Source organism: Candida albicans, chromosome 1, assembly GCF_000182965.3.
Source record: "Candida albicans SC5314 chromosome 1, complete sequence".
Lineage (NCBI taxonomy): Eukaryota > Fungi > Ascomycota > Pichiomycetes > Serinales > Debaryomycetaceae > Candida > Candida albicans.
In genome coordinates this window covers 1964882-1991166 of record NC_032089.1, presented here as the reverse complement: position 1 = coordinate 1991166, position 26285 = coordinate 1964882, and the positions used below count along the sequence as shown (strand labels likewise).

The 26285-nt window shown below is 28.6% G+C and overlaps 9 protein-coding genes and 1 pseudogene across 10 annotated transcripts; 5 read left to right on the top strand and 5 right to left on the bottom strand. All coding sequences in view use genetic code 12, as the record gives it.

The window, feature by feature from the left end:
* Positions 1–2819: 2819 nt before the first annotated feature.
* CAALFM_C109110WA (uncharacterized protein) lies at positions 2820–4415 on the bottom strand (the record flags this gene model as incomplete). The annotated part of the gene is made up of 1 exon (XM_718361.2): positions 2820–4415. One exon carries the CDS (start codon positions 4413–4415, stop codon positions 2820–2822), a length of 1596 nt encoding a protein of 531 aa, XP_723454.2.
* Positions 4416–4781: 366 nt separating this feature from the next.
* On the bottom strand, positions 4782–5522 carry ZCF28 (Zcf28p; the record flags this gene model as incomplete). The annotated part of the gene is made up of 1 exon (XM_718360.2): positions 4782–5522. A coding segment is annotated over one exon (741 nt), but the record flags the coding sequence as incomplete, so codon positions are not given.
* Positions 5523–6927: 1405 nt separating this feature from the next.
* ARG81 (Arg81p) lies at positions 6928–10227 on the top strand (the record flags this gene model as incomplete). Its single annotated transcript, XM_718359.2, has 1 exon — positions 6928–10227. One exon carries the CDS (start codon positions 6928–6930, stop codon positions 10225–10227), a length of 3300 nt encoding a protein of 1099 aa, XP_723452.2.
* A 2163-nt stretch (positions 10228–12390) lies between these two features.
* On the top strand, positions 12391–13050 carry PGA6 (Pga6p; the record flags this gene model as incomplete). The annotated part of the gene is made up of 1 exon (XM_718358.1): positions 12391–13050. The coding sequence occupies one exon, from the start codon at positions 12391–12393 to the stop codon at positions 13048–13050; it is 660 nt and encodes a 219-aa protein (XP_723451.1).
* An 866-nt stretch (positions 13051–13916) lies between these two features.
* Positions 13917–17489, bottom strand: CAALFM_C109070WA (poly(A)-specific ribonuclease; the record flags this gene model as incomplete). Its single annotated transcript, XM_718357.2, has 1 exon — positions 13917–17489. The coding sequence occupies one exon, from the start codon at positions 17487–17489 to the stop codon at positions 13917–13919; it is 3573 nt and encodes a 1190-aa protein (XP_723450.2).
* An 856-nt stretch (positions 17490–18345) lies between these two features.
* Positions 18346–19026, top strand: CAALFM_C109060CA (uncharacterized protein; the record flags this gene model as incomplete). The annotated part of the gene is made up of 1 exon (XM_718356.1): positions 18346–19026. One exon carries the CDS (start codon positions 18346–18348, stop codon positions 19024–19026), a length of 681 nt encoding a protein of 226 aa, XP_723449.1.
* A 447-nt stretch (positions 19027–19473) lies between these two features.
* HST1 (histone deacetylase) lies at positions 19474–21441 on the bottom strand (the record flags this gene model as incomplete). Its single annotated transcript, XM_718354.2, has 1 exon — positions 19474–21441. One exon carries the CDS (start codon positions 21439–21441, stop codon positions 19474–19476), a length of 1968 nt encoding a protein of 655 aa, XP_723447.2.
* Positions 21442–22219: 778 nt separating this feature from the next.
* Positions 22220–23684, top strand: CAALFM_C109040CA (annotated as a pseudogene; the record flags this gene model as incomplete). Its single annotated transcript has 1 exon — positions 22220–23684.
* Positions 23685–24387: 703 nt separating this feature from the next.
* On the top strand, positions 24388–24885 carry COX5 (cytochrome c oxidase subunit Va; the record flags this gene model as incomplete). The annotated part of the gene is made up of 1 exon (XM_718352.1): positions 24388–24885. The coding sequence occupies one exon, from the start codon at positions 24388–24390 to the stop codon at positions 24883–24885; it is 498 nt and encodes a 165-aa protein (XP_723445.1).
* Positions 24886–25440: 555 nt separating this feature from the next.
* CAALFM_C109020WA (uncharacterized protein) lies at positions 25441–26184 on the bottom strand (the record flags this gene model as incomplete). Its single annotated transcript, XM_718351.2, has 1 exon — positions 25441–26184. The coding sequence occupies one exon, from the start codon at positions 26182–26184 to the stop codon at positions 25441–25443; it is 744 nt and encodes a 247-aa protein (XP_723444.2).
* Between the last annotated feature and the right edge of the window lie 101 nt (positions 26185–26285).

Genomic DNA, 26285 nt, shown 5'->3' with positions numbered 1-26285 from the left:
CAATAAAGATTTTAATAGAGTAAAAGAAGAAGATAAAATAATATATAAATAAAAATAAATATTTGGAAAAAAATTTTATGAATTCCAAAATAGAAAAAAAAATTTATTTACTACTTGTTGTTGGAAGATGATGAGTGGGTTTTAATATATTAAATGTTTACAAATTCACAAAGAAATCGAAAAGGCTTTTTCGATTTAGATATAGGAGGTGGATTGGGGGAATAGGACAAGAAATTAGTAGGAGAAGAAGAGGAAAATGATCAGTTAATACATTTTTTTAGTCGGAATCACAAAACACCACCCACCACCCACCAATTCATATTGAAACAAACAAAACAGACCCAGAAATTATCCGATTGTTTGGGAAAAAAAAGAAATCTTATCCGCTTGCCATGATTCTTACAAATTGTGCCTTATGCTTTTGAGAATTTCATTCTTCTGTGTTACTTTAACTTTGTTGTCTGTCTAATATGATGAATTCCAAAACTTCAGCACCTTACGTAGTAGATCAAGAATGACAGAGTTTGAAATTTGATATTTTATGACGTTCCATAATAAACTACTACTACTGTTCAACTCAGGAGTAACTCCACCTGTCTTGTGATGTGTTTGCCATTCTATTTTGACATACAATTGTGTAAACCATTGTCTACTTACTTACATCAGTGTGCCTTAACTATTACTATTATAAGCCTTCTTATCATTCACCGGGTATTGAGAGTATTGAAATAAGTGGAGAAGATCAAAAAAATGGGCCATACATACATACATACATAAACACCACAAGCCTTATTATCAAGAAATTAAGGAAACAACAACGAAAAATTTTTGTTGCTTGTTTATAGCACACACAAAAATTGCTTTTATTTTTTTTGGATTGTTAAAGCTAACAATTTCCTGCATATAATCTGCACACAATCTGCGTGATCTTAATTAAGTGTTGTCTTCTTGTTGTTGTTTTGCTTTTTGTGTAATTGGAGTGATAAGTTTCTGCCTCATAGTATTGTACTTATGTTAAATAATGACGATGATGAGTATAGGAAGTCTCTCTTGTTAGAAACAGAAACACCCCTTAAAGAAGAAACGTTATGTTGTATATAATACAGGGTTCTAATTAATCAATTATTATACTTTTATAACTTAATCTTACTTTACTGAACAAAAGGTTAAACTTTTGTATAGTTTAACCTTAATCAAAAAGAAGAAAAAATGTGTATGTTTCAAGTCACAAGATAATTAAAAACAATAACTGGTTAGATTCTTCTTGTTGTTAATGGCTTAGCTTAACAACCGTTTTTTTTTTTCATTGAAGTGGTAAACAGTATCAGAGCTTACATACCTACATTCTAATTTCATTTCAATCCATTTTGTTCTTATACTTTAATAAGCAAAGGAAAACTATACATTACCAAAAGCTATCTTTCGTGTACATGGCAGTAAGTAGGGGGCGAGGGAGGAATGGAGGAGAAGAAGAATTTGGAACGGATACTAGACCCGGAACAAATGGTATCATTAACAGAAAGAAAAGAAAAGAAATATATAGTTGCCGTAGCAATATAAATTCACGGTTAAACTTTACATTTGAAAGTGGCTTGAAAGGGTGTAGTAGAGAATTGTTAATTTTTTAGTTTTTTTTTTTGTGTGTTGATTGAATTTTGACTCTCGATTCGATAAGTTACAGATACTTGACTATTATTATTACTTACAACGTATTCCATAATCTACTTAATTTATTCTTCCAACTTAGTATACATTTGCTTTGTTTTCCAATTACATCAAGGGCCTCGTAATTCTTGACTTGAATTTCAGTTGTATAACCAATGATGATGACGACGATGAGAAAAATTTAGATAATTTTTTGTCGTGCACGTCTGTTATTTTTGTGTGCACTTTTACACGCCCCCATCTTATCTGCAGCTTTGCTTATTTGTTGTTGTTGTTTTTTTTTTTTGTTTCTTCCGTTTCGGAGTTAATCTTAATCTCCTTTGTTGGTTTTTCCTTCCTTTCTTTCTTTCTTTGTGAGTGTATGTGGAGATAAGGAGTTTTTGGGTTTTGGTTTAATTGGTGGAAAACTACGTATTTTTTATTCATTTCAAAATATATACCATATTTTTATGATAAAATGATATATGATATTAGGTGGGAAGTTGTTTTAGTTTAGGATAAAGTAATTTTTTTGCGGATCTTTGCTTGCTTGTTGACGAGCTGATCATGATGTTTGGATCTCACAAATTTCAACAGTATTCATTCATTTATCTCCGAAAATATTTGACGAATTGATAATACATCTCCTTAAGCTCTTGGCAAATAAAACCATATCATGCAATTTTTATCATTCTCTATTGAGCCTAGCTAATCAACCTGCTTGCTTGGTCCTACAATAGCTCTCACTTGTAGTGGTAATTAATTGGATGCTTTTCTTTGACAATATGAAGTTATATACGTTGTAATGTTTTTGGTAATAGTTCTATGCTGCAATTGTTAGCCAAGCAAAGCAAGCAAATTAACTATGGAGAAAGTGCTAGTTATAGATAACCCGTATTCATATGTAGAACTGTTTTATTGGTGTTTTAGTTAAAACTAAATCAACAAACTACGAGAGTATTATTGTTGACAAAAATCTTGGTTCCTTGCCTAGAATTATGTCCTTTTTTATGCAAAAACTATACACCAATGAAGAGTTTGTCTCTAATTCAGATTTACGAGTAGTAGTAGTAGTGGTAGTGGTAATAGTAGTTCATATCAATTATTTGTAATTCATTACAAAAAACTATTTAAAATAAATCGAGTCTGTTAAATACAAATGGTATGTAATCTCTCTATGTCAAGGCAATGGCATAATCTTCTTCAACAACATATTTCTCCCAATCATTGACAAATCCCATTAATCGTTTTCTTCTCTTGGATTTCAATCCATCATCTTTAGTTTTGCCATTTGTAGGTTTATCTTTAATTGTTGAAATGATTAAATCTCGTTTTTTCCAAATATTTATAATTATTTGTTTGATTTTATTAGTATTTCCTAAAGTATTTGATTCTAATTTATCAAAAATTTGTAATGTTAAATATCTTAATGATTCACAATTTTCATTAATTGTAGAAATTTCTGATGCTGCCATAAATATTGGCCATATTAAACTCAGATAAAAACTATAACTATTCCCATTGCCAACACTAGTAGTAGAATTCTCAGATTGATTTAATATTAAATATTCTAATTTGGTGAAAATATCAAATACTAAATGATAGACTATTTCATCTTCTGGGGTTTGATTTAATAAACAACATTGAAGATATAATTCTGTAGATAATCTTTTCACTTCACAAGATAATAAAAAATTTGTAATTTCTTTAGTATTCCCTTTATTATCTTTAACAATTTCTGTGGATTGTTGATGATCAGGTATATTAATATTTAATTTCATATCATTTAATCTTTTTTGCATATCTTGACATAATAAATTATAATCAATTTCATTTATCGATTTTTTAAATCGTTCAAATGATAAATCAGTGATATCAGATATAATTGACATTAATTGTTTATCACATCCCATCCAACTAATCAAATTGACATTTTTATAAACTACAATAATATTTGAAGTTCCATCAATTTGTTTTTGTTGTTCTATAGATTTTTCTTCTTCCTCTTCTTCTTCATCTTGGGCATAATCAAGGAAAAATAAATTAACATCTTTACAAGCTGTTCTTCCCATTGATTCTTGATAATCAAGAAATTGTAAACAAAATTTCAATATTGAATATTCTAATGAATTAATTGATTTTTTTTGGGGAATTTCAAATTTTGTTGAAGTAAGTAATTTTTTACTTAATTTTAAATAAATTGTCCAATTTTTATTACAATTATTTGAAAATTCATACAAGATTAATAATACTAATGAAATCAATAAATCAACTCCAAATTTCCCATTAATGTTTTCTTCTTCTTGATTGATTAATTGTTCAATTATTGGTTGAATTCTTTTCAAGGCTAAATATTGGAAATATCTTGCATTATTTAACCATTGTTGAGCATTACCAGTTTTAGTTCCTTGATCGGTGTTTAACTTGTATAAATACATTGATCCTAATGATAGCATAAGTAAGAAAATAATACTATTATTTTGAGAATATTTTATTAATGAATGTAAATCTAATCCCTTTTCAATGGTTATTGAAATTTTAGTCACCTGTTTATACTTGTACTTATTATTATCGTTGTTGACTTGAATATCATATTCATCTTCTTCAGTATTGGGATTCGTAGTAACAATTTCAATCGGCTGAATATTATCCACATTATAATAATATTGATCCATTGGATTCAAAATCGGTGATATAAAATGAATATAATAATTTAATGCATGACTTAATGAATTAGCATCTTGTAACATTTTAAATCCTTCAATTATCATTAAATCATGAGGAATAATTGATGGTTGTAAAGATCGACTGATTCGTGAATATATATCTCCTCCTCCTCTTCGGGTGGTGTATTCTTCTGAATATTTCCTTTGCTGTTTTTGTAGTTGTAGTTTTTGATAACAGTTGCTATCAGTTTGATTATAATCATTCTGGTTTATATCAAAGTTATAAAAATTTATAAATTTGACATTATTAATATTTTTAATCTTAGTATAATATGATTTCCCACTTAATTCAATCAATTTATCAGTAGTAGTTGTTATGATATTATTCTCCTCGTTACTACTGCTATTAGTATTACTATTTATGTTGTCGTCATGGGAGTTACTATTCTTGCTGATTGCATTAATTGTAGTTGAATTTATTCCTTCACGGCCAAATCGTTTACCTCTTGCCTCCACATCTTGTTTAAATTGAACATTAAAATGATAAACACAATCATATCCTTTCTTTGAACATCTTGAACATTGTGGTTTTTGCTCATCACATTTTAATTTTTTCAAACGACAATTATTACATGCATGTCTTGATCGTGGCAGATATTTCTTTTTCCGTATTGTTGTAGTAAGTTCCCCCTTTGGTTTCTTAAGTACTTTAGTCGTGCTCTTAGATTTCTGTCCAGTTATACCATCACAGTTATTAGTCACACTTGTAGATGTAGAGCTATGCAAACTAATTCCGAATTGCGAGAAGGGCGATGACAAGGAATTTTCACTGATTTGATACATGGAGTTTGAAGTATTTGGAAAAATCATAGATGATGATAATGACGATGATGCTGGTGATTCATCGTAGTTGATATTACTCAACATAATTAGAGAGTCTACCTCGTTTATTAACATTTGTTGATTTGTCAAGAGAAATTCATCACGATTTTCATATCCTCCTGTGTGTTCCTGTTGCTGTTGTTGTAGAGGAATATCGTTTCCTGGAAAACCATTAAGAATATTAGGAGAAACCGACTCAAACCCAAGTGTAGTGTCAATATTGAAACTGTCTACTGATATTGGTGATATTGAATTTATGGTGTAGGTTTTTGTTGATGTTGTCTCATTTTCCGATGTTGGGAAATTCAAAGTCGTTGAATCTTGATTCATTCTTTTAAAATAGATACAAAAATAAATGTAAGTTTTGGGGGAAAAAAAAAGGATGTTAAATATGAGCTTTACTCAATCAGATTAAAATAAAGATATGTACTTGTAATAACTTAATCCTGGAGTAATTTCTTTGGTTTAATGGTGATAATTTTAAGTAAGATCTAATTTTTTCGTATGTCTGTGTGTATGTGTGGGGGATCTTACTCCATTTAACTAAGAGAAAAAAAAACTACCACACGTTGCTACCATATTCAACAAAGAGAGAGAGAAAGAGTAATTTTTTTACACCAAATTTATACAAATAATTTATTAATTAATTACTCCGATAACCAGTAACGTCATTACTTTGATACTATCTACAGACAATATTGCAAATAACTCGAGAAAAGTTACAAGTGCTCTTCATATAGCTTTAGTAGAGTATTGAACGATCTTTGAAACTGAACTTTAGAAGAATAGAAAATGCGTGTGGAGACTAATTCAATGTAGTCCACAATATCAATAAATCCTTCTATTGTTTTGTTCAATCGTAAGATTTTTCATTTGTTGGGAATAAGCTGACATTGTTTCATTTGTTTTAATTGAAATAGCCCAGTATTTGTTGTTTTATGTATTAAATAGCTTTTAGACTTTCTTACAACTGTTAATTAGACCTTTTAGTATTTGCTTCACCATATTCTATACAATTTTGGGCCAAACACACGATCTTTAAGCTGATGATCATCTCCACTTCATCGTCACCCCCACCAATTTATTTTCTCGTATAACATTTTCACTGACGTCTCCGCAATACTCACACATTTATGAAATGTCACTGTGTAGATATTAGCTGGAAATATCTTGAAATGAAAATACTTATCACTCCAAATATTGGTTTCTGTGCCATTTTAATTAATTCAAACAAGGTGATAAGCCGGGATCAAAGTGTCTTATAGAAGTTCATCTACTCATTTGGTTAATCAAGTTAAACACTTGATATTTTTGAGAAACAAAAAAAAAACCAGAAGTTATATTATAATTTATTAATTTAATAAGTATAGTTATTTGACAAGAAGAATACACAATTGATTAAACATTTGGTAGCAGTTGGCTATTCTCGTTCTTATATAAGTCAGTCAGCCAAAGCGAAGGAAAATATAAAACTTTAGTGCGTCATATTAAACAAAGCTTTTTTTCTTTCTTTCTTTCATCACCAACATCATCATCATCTCCGTCTTTGTATTCATTACATTACATTCAAACTTTAATAATAAATTTATATTTTGGCAAAAAATAAAGGGACTTCTACATACACACACAAGTTAGGCAATTAATTACATTAATCAAGTTCTTAATACTTATTGACATTACTACTATAACTAGTTAACATTTATGTTGTGATTTATATTTTCATTTAAATTCAAACATGTCATCACCATCTATACTATCCAAAAATATAGAAGACAAATCCTCGACAACTGAAATAGCCCCACCCCCAACACAACCACAATCACAACCAGTTACTACCACTACAACCACGACAAGACGTTCAAAAACATTTACTGGATGTTTTACATGTCGATCACGAAAGATAAAATGTGATTTAACGAAACCACAATGTGAGAAATGTACTCGAGCTGGTTTAATATGTGCTGGATATGATATTAAACTTCGATGGTCGGACCCTATTCAATATATACCAACGAAAACCGGTAACGTAAAGAGTCAACCAATTAAATTTACCAATAAAGATGATGAACAACTTGATGAAAATAATAATAGTAAAAATAATAATAATAGTTCTTCTGAATTTTTCCAACGACGAAAAGTTGGATTTGTTAAATGGGATGAACCATATGAAACTTATGAAGATATGGACCTGGATTTATCAATATTACACGGATCAGGAGAAGATCCTATAGTTAAATTACTGGGAGAAACTAAATTAAAGGGTCCATTTGGTGTATTTAAAGGTGAACCATCACCACAACAACAAAATAATATTATATCACAAGAGATATCATTGAAATCTAAAAAACGGAGATTAAATAATAGTCATAACGACACTAATGTCATTGCCACTACTACTACTACTACTACTACTACTGGTACCACTTCTAATGTATCAAATACTTATACAAATGGCTCGAGTCCATTGGTCCATGGACATAATTTTACCACCACCACCACTACAGAATCCAATTCACAACCTCATGGATATAATTTAGAAACAGGGATACCACATTCTGACCAACCACAAGATTCACAATGGATTTCTAATGAATTAAAAGATGCAGCTCTTGTGACAGCAGCAGCTTTAGATACTCAATTTTTAGATTTAATGTTTAATTTTAATAGTAATATTCCAACAGATGATACTAGTAATAATATTAATAATAATACCACAACAAATACTCATACTCATACTGATAATCAAACCAACAACAACAACAACAATACTGGTCATTCTTCAATTATGGATGAATTTAATAATCCTGATTTTTTGAATTTATTATTTCATAAAAATCTGCAACTTGCAATAACCACTCCGCAACCACATATCGGTACAACAACACATACAACAACACCACAATTATCTCATTCAAATAGTAGTATATCATTAGCCAATATTTTAAATCAAAATCAAGGAGCAAATAATAATAGTAACTCTATTCTTATGGATCCTACATATTATTCCAATTTTTCCAATTTTTTCTATAATAATCCCTATCAATCCAATGAAAATTTAGAAATTGATTTACATGCCAAATCAATTGATCATGATCATGACCATGACCATGATGAAGATGAAGATGACGAGAGTCCAGAAGAAGTTGATGGTAATGATTCTAAATTATTACAATTTATTATGAAAATTGTTAAAAATCCAACAAATTTACCATTTGATTTATCATTACCATCAAATTCAAATGAACAACAACAACAACAACAACAACAACAACAACAGGAACATCATCATCATCATCAAATAGGTATACCTGTGAATGCCCTTCAAGTTCAACCATTAACGAGATATTTATTAAATTATTATGTTACTAATGTAGCAGATTTAATGACAGTTATTCCATTGACTGAAAGTCCTTGGAAAACGATTTATTTCCCAAGGGCATTAATGGCATTAGGTGAATTACTGGCATTAGGGAAAACTTCAACGGCTAAAAATGCATTATTGAATGCTTTATTAGCAGTACTGGCATTTAATTTACAAAGTAAATTTCCTAAAAATTCTGAACCAATGAGATTTTATTTGAATTTAGGTATTGCTTTAAGAAATCAAGCTAGTTTATTTATTAAGCAATTATTACACAACAAAAGAAACAACAAAAGAAACAAAACCAATGGGATTGAATATTGTATTAATCATGAAAAATATAAAGATGTTTTATGTGCTGTATTAAGTATGATTAGTGTTGATTTAGTATGGGGGACAATGCAAGATACAAGAATTTATATAACTTGGTGTGGGAAAGTAATTATAGCAAAAATGCAAAATAAAAAAAAATTATCAACTAAAGCAAGTATATTACATCGAATATTTCTGAATTTAAAATTAATTCAAGATTCTACTTGTTTAGATATTGATAGTATTAATGAAGATTTCGAAACTAATTATTATGGAATTGGAATTGGAACTGGAACTGGTATTGGTTATGATGTTAGTGGTGATAAATATGTTCAACAGAAACTAGACAATTCTGACGGGGATGCTACTACTACTACTACTGCGGTTGTTGATGATCATAAGAAAGTTAGGAAAACCAGAATTGATTTTATTGTTAATAATACTTTCACCAATAAAAAACAAACCAAAACAACAACAACAACAACAACTAATAAACTGAAAAGTTCAATTACAACATCACCTTCATTTGTCAATAAAAAATTGATTAATACTATGAAAAATGATGAAAGTTTTGCTACTGATGCATTATATGGATTACCTTATTCATTAATTGTATTATTTAGTGAGACGGTAGAATTATTAAGAACAAAAATTTATTATCGTGATAATCCTAAAGCTGCAGCGAGAATAGCAATGAAATTATCAAATCATGAAAAAGAATTTAATGATCGAATTGAAGAATTGAATGAAAAATTAGAAAATTGGACATTAGATTGGCAATTATATGAACAACAACAACAACAACAACAAAATATGACCACAACCAAAGCCAAAACCAGATCTACAACCCCAACCTCATCCCCAACCCCTACTGATGGTAAACCTGAAAATGAAGAACCTACTACTGTTGGTGATGACAACGACAACGACGACAATAATGAATTTGATCATAAATTTTATTCACCAATGCATAAAGCTACCTATCATCATATCATGTCATTTTATCATGCATTAATGATATATTTCAATCGATTAATCAAACAAATCCCGGCTGAGAATTTACAAAATCAAGTTAAAAAAACATTACAACATTTAAATGCTATACAAAAATTGATTGATGATAAAGAAGCCAATATAATTCCATTATTTTGGCAAGGATTTATAGCTGGATGTGAAGCTATTGAACCAGATTTACAATTGGCGTTTAAACAATGGGGCGCCGATATAGCGAAATATTTAGGTAGTTATTGGGGGGCAAGACAAATTATGATGGAAGTTTGGAGAAGAAAAAGAGCTAATGAAATTAAAGATGATTGGATTAGTGTTATTCATGATTGGGAAATGAATTTAATGTTAGCATAAACCATAGTCAACTCCCCACCACACAAGGTAACAGTATTAGTATATAGACAGGTAAAGAATATAGAAATAGAAAAGAAATTTAGAAAAATCATTTGTTAGAAAATGTTTTGAAGAACATCAGTTGTTGTTCTTCTTCCTCCTCTTCCTTTCCAAGGCTTATTCCAATATCGACACGAAATGAAATGAAATAAAAGAGAAAAAAAAAAACAACGCCCTACAATCAAAAGATTTAACCAATGGCTTAGAATAAAGATTGCTATTCAGAATGAAGATTTGGATAGTAAAAAAGGGTTAAAATTTGTTAATTTGTTGATTTCTTGGGGTATGTTGTATGTTGTATGTTGTATGTTGTATGTTGTATGTGTGTTTGGTATTGATAATTGAAGAAATATACACAAAGCTTTAACCGTGAAAGAGAAAGAGAGAATGAGAATGCGCGCGCAAAGAATGTTAAATCAGAGAATTGAATTAAAATACACGAAAAGAAAAAAGGACTATTATTATTAACGCGTAATTAATTAATGGGTAGTGGTGGTAGTGTAGGTTTTACTAAACGCGTGGGAGTGTCAGTCAGTCCTACACACACAAATAACAATCCACTTATTTACTTATATTGTGTAATGTAATGTAATAATATATTGTATGAGTTCTTTATGCTTTGGTACCTGAATAATATCCTTAACCAAGAATATATATACATTATTTGGTTGAATATATTCGAAATATTCAAACCAGGTGACGGGAGTCTTATTGTATTAAGTATTTTGATCTAATCTATTACAACTTTATTGTTACGCCTCCACCACCATTCTGTGTTGTGAGTGAATAACAAGAGATCTCGAACATTAACCAAGAAAAATTAAAGAAAATTCTTTTTGACGGTGTAAACCTTGTTGTTGTGCCTTAATGTGTAAATCCTGCGAAAAACAAAAAGAACTGCATATCAACTATTTGTTGTATTGTTTTACTTTATTTTATAAAGTTAATCTACATAGAGAGACAGACGACAACAACAACAACAACAACAACAACAACAACAACTGAATAAACAAAGATAATAATTACCCAATTGGAGTATTGTTAATAGTAAAATGAACTAATTCTAGTAGTAGTAGCAGTAATAGTATAGGTTTGTGGAAGGAAGAATTATCGAACATTGTTGAATTACCGGCTAATATTTAATAATAATAATATTATTATTACAAAAAATAAAGCTCGAGTCTAGACCACCCCAAGAATATCTATTAATTCGAAAAATTGGGGAGGTGGTGCCTCGCGTAATTGAAGAATAAGAATAATGTAAGACATTAACCATTAGTTAATAGAATCAAGTCAGGCAAATTAATTAATTAATTAATTTAATTAACAAGGCAATTAAGAGCAGAAAGGAGGAATAATTGACACGAAAATTAATTGAAATATCTTTTTTTTGTATTTTACACGAAAACATTCATCATCATCATCATCATCATCAGTTTTTTTCGTGTTCGTCTGTTGTTATTGTTGTTGTATTTTGAGGTAGTGTACAGAAACTCAAAACAATAACAATAACAATAACACACACGAAGGCTTTTGAATTTTTTCGCATCAAAAAATTTTTTAGTCAGTTTGTTCGCTCTATTATACTCCCATTATATACCTTCATCATCTTTCATTTACATAATAATTAGGTTATGATACTTAGTACCTATACACGGTAGAATGTCTCATTACTCCTTTTTACTATTTTTTAAAGTTATTCTTTTGTGTTAAACACCTTAATAATTTATACATTAAAACTCTTTGCTCTTTGCAGCTAAAAGAAAAAATTTAATGTAACGTGAAAAAAAAAAAGCATAAACAAGGCTTTTTTTTTTCTTAATAGCCTTGTTTTTGATTTGTTTTGTTTTGATTTGACTTTTTTTTTATTTTGACGTTATTATCAATTTAATATATCGTCAATTGATATAATCCAATCCCCCCCCCTCCCCCTTTCAATAATAAAAGTGTTTGAAATATGTATTATAAATATCTATCCAATTCCCTCCTTCCCCCTTCCAAAATTTAAATTTATTTCTTCTTTAAGTCAATTAGACCACATTAAACAACAACAGTTTATATTTTTATCCCAACTATTTCTACATTCGCTTTTTTAACAACAACTGCCTCCCCCCTTTATTTATAATGCAATTCCAAACTTTATTAGTCGTCGCTGGTTCTTTAGTTGCCTCAACTTTAGCCGTCAACTCCACTGTCACTGAACATCACACTACTGAAATCACCATCACTCATTGTTCCGACAACAAATGTGCTACTAGTGTTGCTCCAGCTGTTCAATCAGTCAACACTGTTACTATTGAAGGTGTTGTCACTGAATACACCACTTATTGTCCATTGACTGCTTCTGAACACAAACATAAAGAATCTTCTTCTCCTTCATCAGTTGCTCCAGTTGCTTCTACTGAATCTGTTGTTACAACTACCATCAGTGGTGTTCACACTTCTTATACTACTTATTGTCCACTTTCTGGTTCTTCTGAAGCATCAACTGTTATTACTCCAGGTACTGTTGCTGGTGAATCTTCTTCTAGCAGTGAAGAAGTCAGTTATGTTGATGTCACTAGTACTCCAGTTGTTGAATCCACTACTGATGTTGAATTGACTCTTACTGCTCAATCTACTTTATTCACTTCTTATGCTAATTCTACTGGTTCTTCTTCTTCATCTTCTGTTGTTCCTTCTGCTAATGTTACTACTTTTGAAGGTGGTGCCGTTGGTGGTGCTTCTAACCAAATCACTGTTGGTTTTGCTGCTATTGCTGGTTTAGCCGCTATCTTATTATAAGAAGTTTAATCATTAATCAATTATAATACCCCACCCTATACCCCCCCAAATTCCATTTAAATTTTTTTAATATCAAGCTATAGAATATTGTCTTGAATTATATTGATTTTACCATTTTGTCATCTCCCCCTCATTAATTTTTTAAGTTTATCAGTTTTTGTTTTTGTTTTTGTTTTTAGAGTTATTTTGGCATTCATTCATTTATTTTGTTCACAAAAAAATAAGTTTATTATTATTATTATTATGAGTTGGTTATTCCAAATATGAAGTCAGTTAGTTATTTTCATTATTTACTAAAAACCAAAAAGAGTGGTTAGAGTTTTCTAAGTGATGAGTTTCCTAAAAATTTTACAAAAAAAAAGGAATTAAGGAAGATATATCAAGATAGGACACTCTCTATCTACCACCTCTTTCCTTCTAGATTGGGGGATCATTCCCCAATTTATTTTTAATATTTCATAATGTTGTTTCGTTCGGTTTTTTTTTTTTTTCCAGATCCTTTATAATTTCAAGTGATTCCCATGTTTAAAAAAAAATTATGAAATATATTATAAAGATATATGGAAAGTTAAGGATAGTTAGTATTTATGAATTATCTTTATTTTTGGGATTATTACCAATTTCAATAATAATAATTATTATTATATCTTATGTTGTTTTTTGATTTTTGTTGGTTTTTTTAAGTTTTAAGTTTTTCTAGTTTTTCGTTTATATAAATAAATTTAAATAAAATAAAAAGTATAATATATAAATATAGAGAGAAAGAATTTTATATATTTATTTATGCAAAACACACAAGATATGAAATTATTTATTTATATTTTTGGTAATAATCTATATTTATAATGGTTATAAAATTTTGCTTTCTATTCTGGAACTTTAAATCTCAATTGTTGACCTTCAGAATATATATAATTCAATATCAGTTCAAAATCTTCTTTATTATATAAATTTTGATATTTTTTATACAATAATAATGCTGTATTTGCATCTTCAATTGAATCATGATTCCCACTTTGAACTTTTTCTTTTAACATCACATAGGCTAAAAATTTTAAACTTAATTGTCTTTTAAAATCAGATTTATAATAAATCACCGCTGTATCACGAATTTGTCGTTCTGGAACTTGTAAATTAATCGTTCGGAAATCATTATATAATCCATGTCCAACAAATATTACTCCTAAATTTAATAGTAACCACAATTTTCTATATGCAGTTTGTAAAGTAACGAGATTTTCTCGATTACTTAATGTTAAATTCAAATCATTAGGTTCAATACCACTAAAATTGGTTAAATAATCATAAATATCTGATGTATGAACAATATAATCATCAATAAATGGAATCCCATTTTCTCTTAATACTGATATTCTTGCCAAAGATAATTGTTTGGGTTTAATTAATTTTTTATATCCATCATAATGAATTTCCAATTCTTCAGGTTTTAACATGACAAATTCTGCATCAATAGCAACTAATGAACCAGGTTGAGGTGATTCTTTTCTAGTTAACAATTCATACTCTAATTGATGACCTTTCCTAATCCCTTCAGCAAAATGATCTCGATATAATATCAGATCATCATATTTGCCAGCATTACTGAACGTGGTGGTGGTGGTGGTGGTGGTGGTGGTGGTGGTTAAATAATTAAACAGGGGTTGATTAGTTTGTTGATACATTATAACAATGGGTTTTTTCCATGATGGTTGTAAATCAAATACTTCTTCTTCCGGTATAGGCATAACCAAAAAATCATTAAATAAATACCAACCCCCATTATTATTAACTTTAATAAATGCCACTAAATTATGAGCTCCACTAACTATATCAGATTGATGATTTATTTCACAAACATATCCTAAAAGTTCATATTTATATTTATATTTCCCCGATTCTTGAGTAGCTGAATTTGGTGTTGGATGATCAATCTCTTTAAATGAATATCCATTTTTTCCTGATATTGATTTTGATTTCACAGCATAAAATTCCGGTACTAACCATTGAGTAAAATTATTAATGATTTTAAATTCTGGATTCGATAAATTGACATTAATGGTTAATACTGAAGGTAAATGAACTATACTAGTTTGAATTTCTAAATTATGAGGATATGAATGATTATGTTGTTGACATGGAATGGTTTTATATTGATTCATTGAATATTCCAAATATGTTAATATATTTAAATTTCGTCTAATATTATCAAGACTGCTAATGGGTTCTGGTTGATATTGAGGATTATTATTATTATTATTATTATTAATTAAAATACTCATTTTATTCAACATATTACTAGGTGGAGTAATTAATTCTAAAGAAAACATTGATCCTTGATGTTTATCATACATTGGACATGAAGTACCATTACCTTTTATTTCAATTTCATATTTCAATTCTGTTAAATTGAAATTTTCTTGAAATTGAGTTTGAAAATCTTGATGTAAAGTAGTTAATAAAAAATTATTAAATTCAATAACTAAATCTCGAACTTGTTGAGAATTTAAATTTAATAATTCATTATTATTGAGTAATTTTTGAGCATTCGGATGATGATTCAAAACTTGACTTAAATTATAAATTTTAACATTATTAGATTGTGCTTTAAACATCATATCAAATAAATATCCCAATTCATTTAAAATAGATGAACCTTCAGGGTTGTTGGTAGTGATAATAGTGGTGATATCATTAGGTAACCATTCTTTTGATAATGAACCAACAACTTGATTATATATACTCGATTGAAATCGATATAATTGTAAAAGAGAATTAATATATGAATTATCAGTATGATTTTCCAATCCACAACATTCTTTAGTTTTATTATAATAACTAAAATCAAAATCTTTAATTCCAAATTTCGAATATTGAATTTGTAATCTTGAATAACAATTTGGTACTTTATTTAATTTCCCCTGGAATTTATATTGAAAAATACTATCATCAATAAATTTACCATCATTATCAGCTTTCAATTCTTTGGTGGTTGTGGTTGTGGTTGTTGATCTTTCACTAATAAATTTCGGAATCAGTATTTCTTTATTTTCCTTATTATCCTTTAATGATTGATAAGGTTTATAAACATTTCCTGGACCATATTTTAATTTATCATAAGGGAAAAATTTCTTGGTACCATTATTTCGAGTTTCATTTTCTAAAATCAATTCTATATCTATCGGTTCAGGTAATTTTGCTGTTTCCTTAACAAATCTCAAATCATTCGGATAATTTGATAATAATAATTCCTTATAATATGGCATTCCAACAATTGATAAAGGCACATTAGCATCTATATCAATGATTTCAAAATTAGAATCAATAATATCTGGTTGTTCTACTGGTTGAGGGAAATTGACAAAATCTTTACTCGAAGGACTAATCGACCATAAATGCATATTATCACAATTATCATTAAACACTAAGAAATCACCATTTTCACTTATTTCAAGATTCGACATCCTTGGCTTGTTATTGATAGTAGTTGTTGTTGTTGTAGGTATTGCTAAATCTGCTTGATATAAATAAACATTTGTTTGATCAAAAATATCAACAAATTGCATTTGTCCCGATGTTGATGCAATAATTATAATATTTGGCAATTTAGGGTGGAATTTCACTGATGCAGCACCAGCAGGGAATGGTACTGGAGCTATAGCTCTCATTATTCTTGTATCATATATATTGACCAATGGATCCACTATATATTCTGCAGGTTGATTATGATAATATCGTTTAGGTTTAATTGAATAACCACAAGTAGCAATATAATTGCCTCTAACGTCTAAATTAGAAATAAATCCATTATGAGCACTAAAAGTTTTCATTGTCGAATTGGATACAGGATCAAATATATCTAATGATCCATTACTATTTGCTATAGTTAAAAATTTACCCAAATTATTTAATAATGAAATCCCTCCTTGATGATCAAATGATGATAAAACATTGGGTTTATTTAAATCAAATTTCATCATTGATGTATCAGTGCCAACAACAACATCATTGAATGAATTACAATTGAATGTCATTGCTTGTAAATTATTAAATTTATTTTCAGTAGTAGCATTATTATTAAATGTCTTAGATGTGACTTGTAGTTTTGATAATCCTCTTCTACTATTAAAACTTATTGCATTATTCAGTAATGATAATATTCCTTCTCGATGAGATAGTATTTGTTTTATTGGGTTATTATAATTTACATCACTAGTATGGAATTTCGTATAAGGATAAAGTTGTAAATTCCCATATAAAGAATTTGTTGCAAATGATCCAGTAAATGATCTAGTATAACCTCTTGAATCACCACACCATATGAAATTTTGTACAGAATCAAACTGTAGTGATGTTATATTGACAATTGTAGTGGGATTATTGTAATTATCAGTAGCAAATACACTCGACGGTATTCTTAATACTTCACTCCATCCATCCATTGTTTGAAAGAGTATATGAGTCAAGAGTTGTATTTTAATAGCAATTGGTATAAATAAAGTATTTTCTGTTGTTGTTGTGTAGAGATTGATGACAGAGGGGGAGGGGGGCGAGGAAAACAAAACAGAAATTGAGCTTGGACACGCACACTAACCAACCAAGTTGTTGTTGTTGTCAAACTTCTGATACTTTTGTCATTAATTAAAGTAGCCACTGAAGTTCATTTTGATTAATGACTATTGAAATGATAGATATAATAGTCAAATGGTACTGAACTACTTCATTCTATAGTACTAGAGAAAATTAAGCAATCGTGTATTCTATTACTGTATTGGAGATAATCAACAAAAAGAGGACAATTTCAAGTAGCCTATTATTCATGTTTACAATTCAAATGTATCTAATCTAAATATCAAAACTAGGTACTTTCAATTTATAATTTAACTGCAGTTGATGGTGGTTTTGTATTGAAAAGTTGCATTGAAAACCCCATTTAAGGAATGGAAATCACCTTCCTCGGATATAAGCAATAGCAATTATAGTAGTGTCGTTTAGGTGACATTTCCCGTAGTATTGGGGGGATGGGGGTGATGATGATTATATAATCTCCATACAACTAAACAATATCAACAATAACAATAACAACAACAACAATTAAATTTAAAACCCCAACAAAAATTTCAATTGGGGATTGCTTTTTATATATAAACAATTTTTAGACCATATATATTTTTATTACTTCCAATTAATATTGAAAATAACAATAAATCCAAACCAACTAATACAACTCCTACTATCAATTGAAATATTATTAATCAATTACATATTTACCCCCCCCTCCCTCTTTTACTCCTCCCCATGTTTGCTCGTTCACCATTTATTTCAACAATTTTTAAAAGATCAATTGGATCAGTACGTACAACCATTATTGGTACTGGTACTACTACAATTCCAAAACAATATCAATTATTCAATTTCAATAATTTGATTACCAATTTCAAATCATCATCATCAAGATCTTCTTATGGTGGTAGTAGCAACTATAGCAACTATAGCAGCAGCAATAATAGTAATAACACTTTAAAAATATTATTTGCTAGTACTGGTTCATCATTTTTATTATTATCTACATTTGCTAGAAAAATCCACAATGATACTGGTAGTTTAACTCAATATCAACAACAACAACAACAACCATCATTAGATTTATCTATTAGTAAACAACAACCACTACAAAAACAATATCATGAATCTAGATTTTCTAATTATTTAAATTATGAAGAATTAACTATTGGATCAGTAGTTGGATTATTTTTAGGAGTTATAATTGGGAAATTATCTCAAGTTATTGTATTTGTTTCATTACTGAGTTATTTTTTAATTGAATTTTTAGAAAATAAAAATATTATTCATATTCCATGGAATTATTTCATTACTATTGGTAAAGAAAAAATTAATTTAAAACAATTATTTTTTGAAAAACCAAGTTTTAAAATTTCATTTGTTTTATCATTTATTATTGCTGCTTATAATGTATAGGGAGATAAAAAGAAAATAAAAATGAAAATTGATTTGAATTATTATTACTACTATTATAGATGATTTGTATATTAAACATAAAAAGAAACAATAAACACAACACAACACAATACAACACAACACATGTAATTTGATTCAATGGAGATTTAGTAAGATTTACAATTCACTTAGCCTAATAACCTTAAACCTAATTTTTAATTTACTACCTATATTATACTGATTGGTTTGAAACTACCAATTGATAAATTTTGAATTCCCGCAAAGACCTTTATTAAACTTGATCAAGTTGAATTGATTGGTTGATTAAAGTATTATTAGTTTAAAAAAACATATACATATATATATATATATATATAATTAACTAACCACATTAACGTCTATAGTTTATCTATCGGGGCTTTCTCTTCCTCTTTGTCCTCGTTGTCCACTTTATCTTGTTTTGGCTCTTCATCCACTTTTACCTCCACTTTCGTTTGGTCGTCTTCCACTTTCTTCCACTTTCCTGTTTTCTTCTCCCATTTTATTTTGTTCTTGTTCACTACTCAAATCATTCTTTTTATTACTTATTAGATATTCTCTTAAAGTTGAATCAAGTAATTGAACCAGTAAATTTTCTCCGTTTTTTTCTCCACGGATTTTATTATAATCAGGATGAGGTAAATCCCAAGATTCACCTAATTCATTAGCAATATAACTAGCAACATCATCACAATAACCCAATAAACTAACATCAAATTGACAATGATTTATAGGATCTTTATTTAATAAAATTTGTGGGATATGTTCAGGTATTTTCCCTACTATATCAGCAACGGGGGCAACTTTTAATGATGTACCTATAACTAGAACTAAATCAACTTTATTAATGTCTTGATTTATAGCAATTTTGAAATTTTCTGGTAATTGTTCTCCGAAAAATGTTATATCTGGTTTCATGACTCCAAAACTTTCATGAAAATAAGTTTCTCCCTCTTCCTCTTCCTCGTCATCGTCATCATAGGGTTTGTTTTTCTTTTTCTTTTTCTTTTTGGATTTAGATTTAGTTTTTTTTCCCTTTTTTAGTATTGATTGTTTAACTTCATTACATTTAGGACAATAAGGAATTTCCTTATTTTTAATTTCTGGAAATATAATTTCTCCATCAACTTTATAACCACAAGTTATACAACTAGCAGTAGCAAATGATCCATGACATTGAATCAAATTTTCTTTATGTATTCCAGCATAACTTTCTAAATTATCAATATTTTGAGTATAATTTCTTAATAATTTATTTTTATCTTGTAATAATTTAATAAATGAATGTAAAGGACTATAAATGTGATTTGGTGGTAATATCATATGAGCAATTGAATAAAATATATTAGGATCATTCAAGAATAAATCTAAATCGAAAACTTCTTGTGGATCCGAAAGTCCTAAATGTTGAATCATTGAATAAAATCCTTGAGATGATCGGAAATCAGGGATTCCTAAACTAGTTGAAATTCCAGCTCCAGTTATAACCATAATATTTTTTGAATTTTCAATTAATTTAAGGGCATCATTAATGGTGGTTATATCTTCTCTTCTTTCTCGTATTGATTTCACTTTTATTATCGCATGATTTAATATTTTGATATATTCCATAATATCATTTTCATCCAAACCATTATTTAGTTTCCGTTTGGGGACAAAACCTAATTGTAATATTAATTTAATGATATTTTCAATTGATGCTGCTGTAGGTAAATATTTTTCAAGAAATTTCATCGTACCATTTTGTTTAAGATATTTTCTGGTTTCCATAATTAATGAAGGTGGTATTTCTTCAAAAGCAAAATCCGATTCCAAATCACTAGCATCATCGTCGTTGTCGTCATCCTTATCGTCATCATCGTCATCATCGTCATCATCGTCAGATGATGATGCAACTAAAGAACTATCATTATTATTTGTTATTATCGTTACTCCATTGATTATTATATCAGATGTATTACTACCAATTGGAGTTCTTGATGATTCTTTAGTTAATCCTTCTGAATCATACTCATCATCAATGCTAAGCAGTATTTGATTCCCATTTATTTCTGATTCTTCCTCTTCCTCTTCCTCTTCCTCTTCCTCTTCCTCTTCCTCTTCCTCTTCCTCTTCCTCTTCCTCTTCCTCTTCCTCTTCCTCTTCCTCTTCCTCTTCGTCGTTGTCCTGGTCATTATCAGATGATGATGATGATGAGACTGCATTAAATGGTACAGTTGAAAAATTGCTCTTATTTATCACGTGAGATTCATTCATATCTCTTGTTTGAGATGGATTAGGATTAGGTTTAAATTTCTTGATTTCTCTATGTTGTGATTCATCATCATCATCTTCTTCTCTTTCTTCTTCATTATCTGAACTTGAATCTACTAATACAATGTCATTATCACCAGGCATTATTGATTGTTATTTGTTATTAGTAACAATTGATAAGAATAAGAATATATATGTAACTAAGTGAGTGTTTTGATAGAAATTTGGGAGATTTTGCAGTAATTCAATGTTTTTATTGTTGGAAAATTTTTAATAAATTAATGTTGCTGCAGTTATTGTGTAAAAAATTAGGGGGTGGTAGAAGTGGTAGAAGTGGTGGTGGTATATTTCTTTGTTTTTGTTTTGGTTTCTGTTTTTGGTTTTCGTGTATCGTTTTTTTTTTTTCGTTCTCCTAATTAATCTCCAGTCGTGTTATTATGTATGATTTTGTCTTTAAAGTATTTCCTATCTATCTATCTATCTATACAATCAAAATCAAATCAAATTTGGCCGGGATCTAATTAGCTTCTTTTGTTTATCTATTCAATAAATAAATAAATAAATAATAACAAGTATAAATAAAAATAAGTAGAGAGTTATGCAAGGGATATTTAATGAAGTAATACTAATACGTATTTGCAAAGAATAGAGGAAAGGGTGAGGGGGGTGAACTTTTCAAAAATTACAAAAATTATTATACTTACTTCAATATAACATTATAAGTACAGTAATGGTTTAAATGCAAAAACTAAGAAATTGAAAAAAAAATACTTAGTTCAAGATGGTACACTTAATTATTTGATTACTTGAACCGTTGTTCAAAAATAATCCATGCCGTATAAATTGTCACCATCAATTGGTAGCGTGATTGGACTTGATTTTTGGTTTTTTTTTTTTTTTTTTTTTTTTTTCAACATTTGAGATGAGATTACAATAAATTCAATCAGATTACTTATACTACGATCAAATCTTCTTCATTCATATCAAACACCCAACTCTTTTCTTTTTTTCTATTAATTATGTCATTTTCATTTGGATTTACAAAAGATGATTTTAGTGATTTTAGTGATGATGATGATGATGATGAATTAGAAGAAAGTAATACATATATCAAATCAAATCAATCATTTTTAAATGGTTCAAATTCAATAATTCAACCCCTCAACGCATTAGATTCATTAATTATAACACCAGAAAACAAACCAAAACTACATAATTTAGATTCGATATTATCAACATTACAAGGAATTAGAATTAGTTTTGATAATTATACCACACCACAAGGGAATATTATATATCGAAGAGAATTATTTGATGTTAAACATCAATTAATGATTGAAGAAGAACAAGAGGAGGAGGAGGAGGAAGAAGGGAATAACATTGGAGTTCATAAATTATTGATTGATGAAAATCAGAATAATAATGATTTACAAAAAAATGTATATGAAGGAGGATTTAAAAGTTGGGAATGTTCATATGATACCGTTGATGCATTGAATAAATTGATAAATGGTAGTGATAGTGATAGTGATAATAATAATAATAGTTTGTTACTGTCAAAATCAATTTTGGAATTGGGTTGTGGTACAGCATTACCTTCATGTTTTCTATTATTGAAAAAATTCCAATCAATAAAAGAAAGTAATCAACTCCAATCTTCATCAGACTCAGGGTTAAGATTGATATTATCGGATTTTAATTATGATGTACTTCGATTAGTCACCGTACCCAATTTATTAATTCATTGGGCTTCAACTATATCAATTGAACAATTACACGAATTAACATCAACGACAAATGATGATGATGATGATGGTGGTGGTGGTGGTGATAAAATTGAGTCAAGATTTGTTAATGATGAAATCTTAATTACGACAAAATTAATTGATCAATTTAAAAATGATCTTAATAATTATAATATTGAATTACAATTTATATCAGGATCATGGGGTAATGAATTTATTAATTTACCGGCTATTAAAGATAAAGATACTAATGGTATTGATATTGATGTTATAATAAGTTCAGAAACAATTTATTCACTTGATACTTTACCTATTGTTGCTGAATCTATAAAAACTATTTTCCAACAATCTAGTAGTAAGAGCATTGCTACTAGTAAGAATAATAATAATAATAATAATAATAATAATAATAATAATAATAAATTAGCTATTATTGCTGCTAAGAATATATATTTTGGAGTTGGTGGTTCATTAATTGAATTTTTAAATTATTTTAATCAAATCACCAAGAATGATAATGATGATGATGATAATGATGACCACCAAGGCCAAGGGTTTAATGTTTCTGTGGAAGAAATCAATGATTCTCAATTGAAAAGATCATTAGTTTATATAGATTATAGAGGAGGTTATTCATCATAGGGGCATAAAAAAAAAATAAATAAATAATTGCGCCTAATAGGCAAAGGACTGTTTCGCTTAAAAGAGAATAATAGAATTTATCAATTGTTTGTTTGTTAGGTTTAGGCCGCAAAAACAATGTAAGTGGAAAAAAATTTAAAAATGACCTGATTTATAACTAACATGTATTAGAAGAAGAAGAAGAAGACCAAAATAATATATAGAGAAATATCGTGTAATATATTTACGTATTCCTTTAATTCTCCTTCGGTATAAAACTTTCATTCCTTCAAAAGAGTATTCTCTCAATTCTCCCAATATATTAAGSYTTATTAAATCAAACACTAGTGTTATTATAGAGTTAGAGATATATATATATATATTCAGAGCAACATTTATTTATTTATTTATTTACAGATTATTCAAGAAGGTATGTTTTGTTACAATAGTTGAAAACATTTAAGTGTATTAAAAATACAGTTTGGGTGTGTAAAGAAGAATGAATGAAAGAATGAAAAGAATGAAAGAGAAAAAAAAAAAAAAATAAAAAGGTCGTTCCTGTACCAAATCCCACTAACTAATTTTAACCAATCAAATTTATTACTATACTAAGAGAGAGAGACAGAGAAAAAAAATTATAAACCCAATTTTCAATTTTTATCATTTTCTTTTACTAACAATTTCAAACACATAGTTCCCCCCCCTCCCCCAACAAGTATTCAATATGTTTATGAGATCATTACAAAGAGCTGCCACTAAAGCCAACACCGCTTCTATTACTACTAGCATTCTTAGATTCAACAGTACTGTTGCTAAATCAACCTCTGCTGCTCCAAGAGCTTTATCCAATGCTTATATTGGTAATTTAGAATCTAGATGGACTTCATTACCAAAACAAGATCAACAAACTTTAATAGATGAATTAAAATCTAGAATGGAATTACCATGGCAAGAATTAACTCCAGCTGAAAAAAAAGCTGCTTATTATATTTCATTTGGTGAATGGGGGCCAAGAACTCCATTATATTTACCAGGTGAAAGATCTCAAGTATTTTGGATTACTACTGGTTGTATTGTTGCTTCAGTAGTATTATTCTTTGGTATTAGACAATTTGCTAGTCCTCCACCAATTACTATGAATAAAGAATGGCAAGAACAATCTGATGATTATTTGAAATCTAAGAATGCTAATCCATTCACTGGTTATTCTCAAGTTCAATAAGAAACTAAAGAAGAAAAGGATTACTTGAAAAGAAAAGAAAAGAAGAACTACACTTGTTAGTAAGTAAGTAAGTAAGTCATTAATCAATAAAGTTTAAACATCCTAAAAGAAAAAATTATAAAAAAAAAACAATTAAAGTAGAAATTGTTGAAATGATTTTCGATGTTTTTGTTGATTCATGTTGAAACTTTTTATAAATATATATGTGTGTGTGTGTGTGGTTTTTTTATGTTTTTTTGTTTTTGTTTTTGTTTTTGTTTTTGTTTGTTTTTAGTTTTTAGTTTTAATTATTCTAATCATTATGCTTTGATATAATATAATTGTAAAATTTCCCTTTCTTTCTCTAAACTTCTTGGTGTATTTATTTGTTTCTGGTTTTCTTATATTCTCAAGGGCGGTAGAACCTAAACTATTCAATATAAATACAATTATGATTAAAAAGTACTTCTGACCTATAAAAACGTTTCAACTTATAAATATAAAACTAATTAAATTTGTTATTAAAGATAAAAGTAAATATATATATATATGCTACAAAAATGGTCTTACATTTAATTAACGGTATGGAGCATCAGCATCAATACAATATTGTAATTCTTGTTCCCATTTATCACCATTTTCCAATAATTTTTCTTTATTATATAATAATTCTTCTCTAGTAGCAGTAGAATATTCAACATTTGGAGTTTCAACAATGGCATCAACAGGACAACTTTCTTGACAATAACCACAATAAATACATTTAGTCATATCAATATCATATTTATAAGTTCTTCTACTACCATCAATTCTTTCTTCAGCTTCAATAGTAATGGCTTGAGCTGGACATATAGCTTCACATAATTTACATGCAATACATCTTTCTTCACCACTTGGATATCTTCTTAATGCATGTTCACCTCTAAATCTTGGAGAAATTGGACCTTTTTCAAATGGATAATAAATGGTATATGGAGCTCTAAAATACATTTCTAAACAAATATACATTCCTCGAGCAATTTCACTTAAAAATAAAAATTTGGTGGCTTTAGATAATGCACTTTCATTGGATTCTTCCCATGTTTTAGGTTGAGAAAGTCTAAAACCTTTAGCAGGAATTGAATGAGTTGATCCTCCAGTAGTTAAATATTCACTAGAATTATCAGTGGTGGTGGTGGTGGTGGTGATGGAAGCAGCAGCAGCAGCAGCAGCTAATGTTGGTTTTAAAAGTGATGAACTAGTTGATAAATATTTTAAAGTGGAGCTGGTAAACAATCTTGTTGATTTAGTAGATGAAGATGTTATAATTTGTTTAAACATTGTTGTTATTAGTTGTTATTATTGCTATTGGTTATTATTTAGGAATGTAGGTTAAAATAGATCTTAGAAATATGATTTTCTTAAATGTTGATGATGATGAT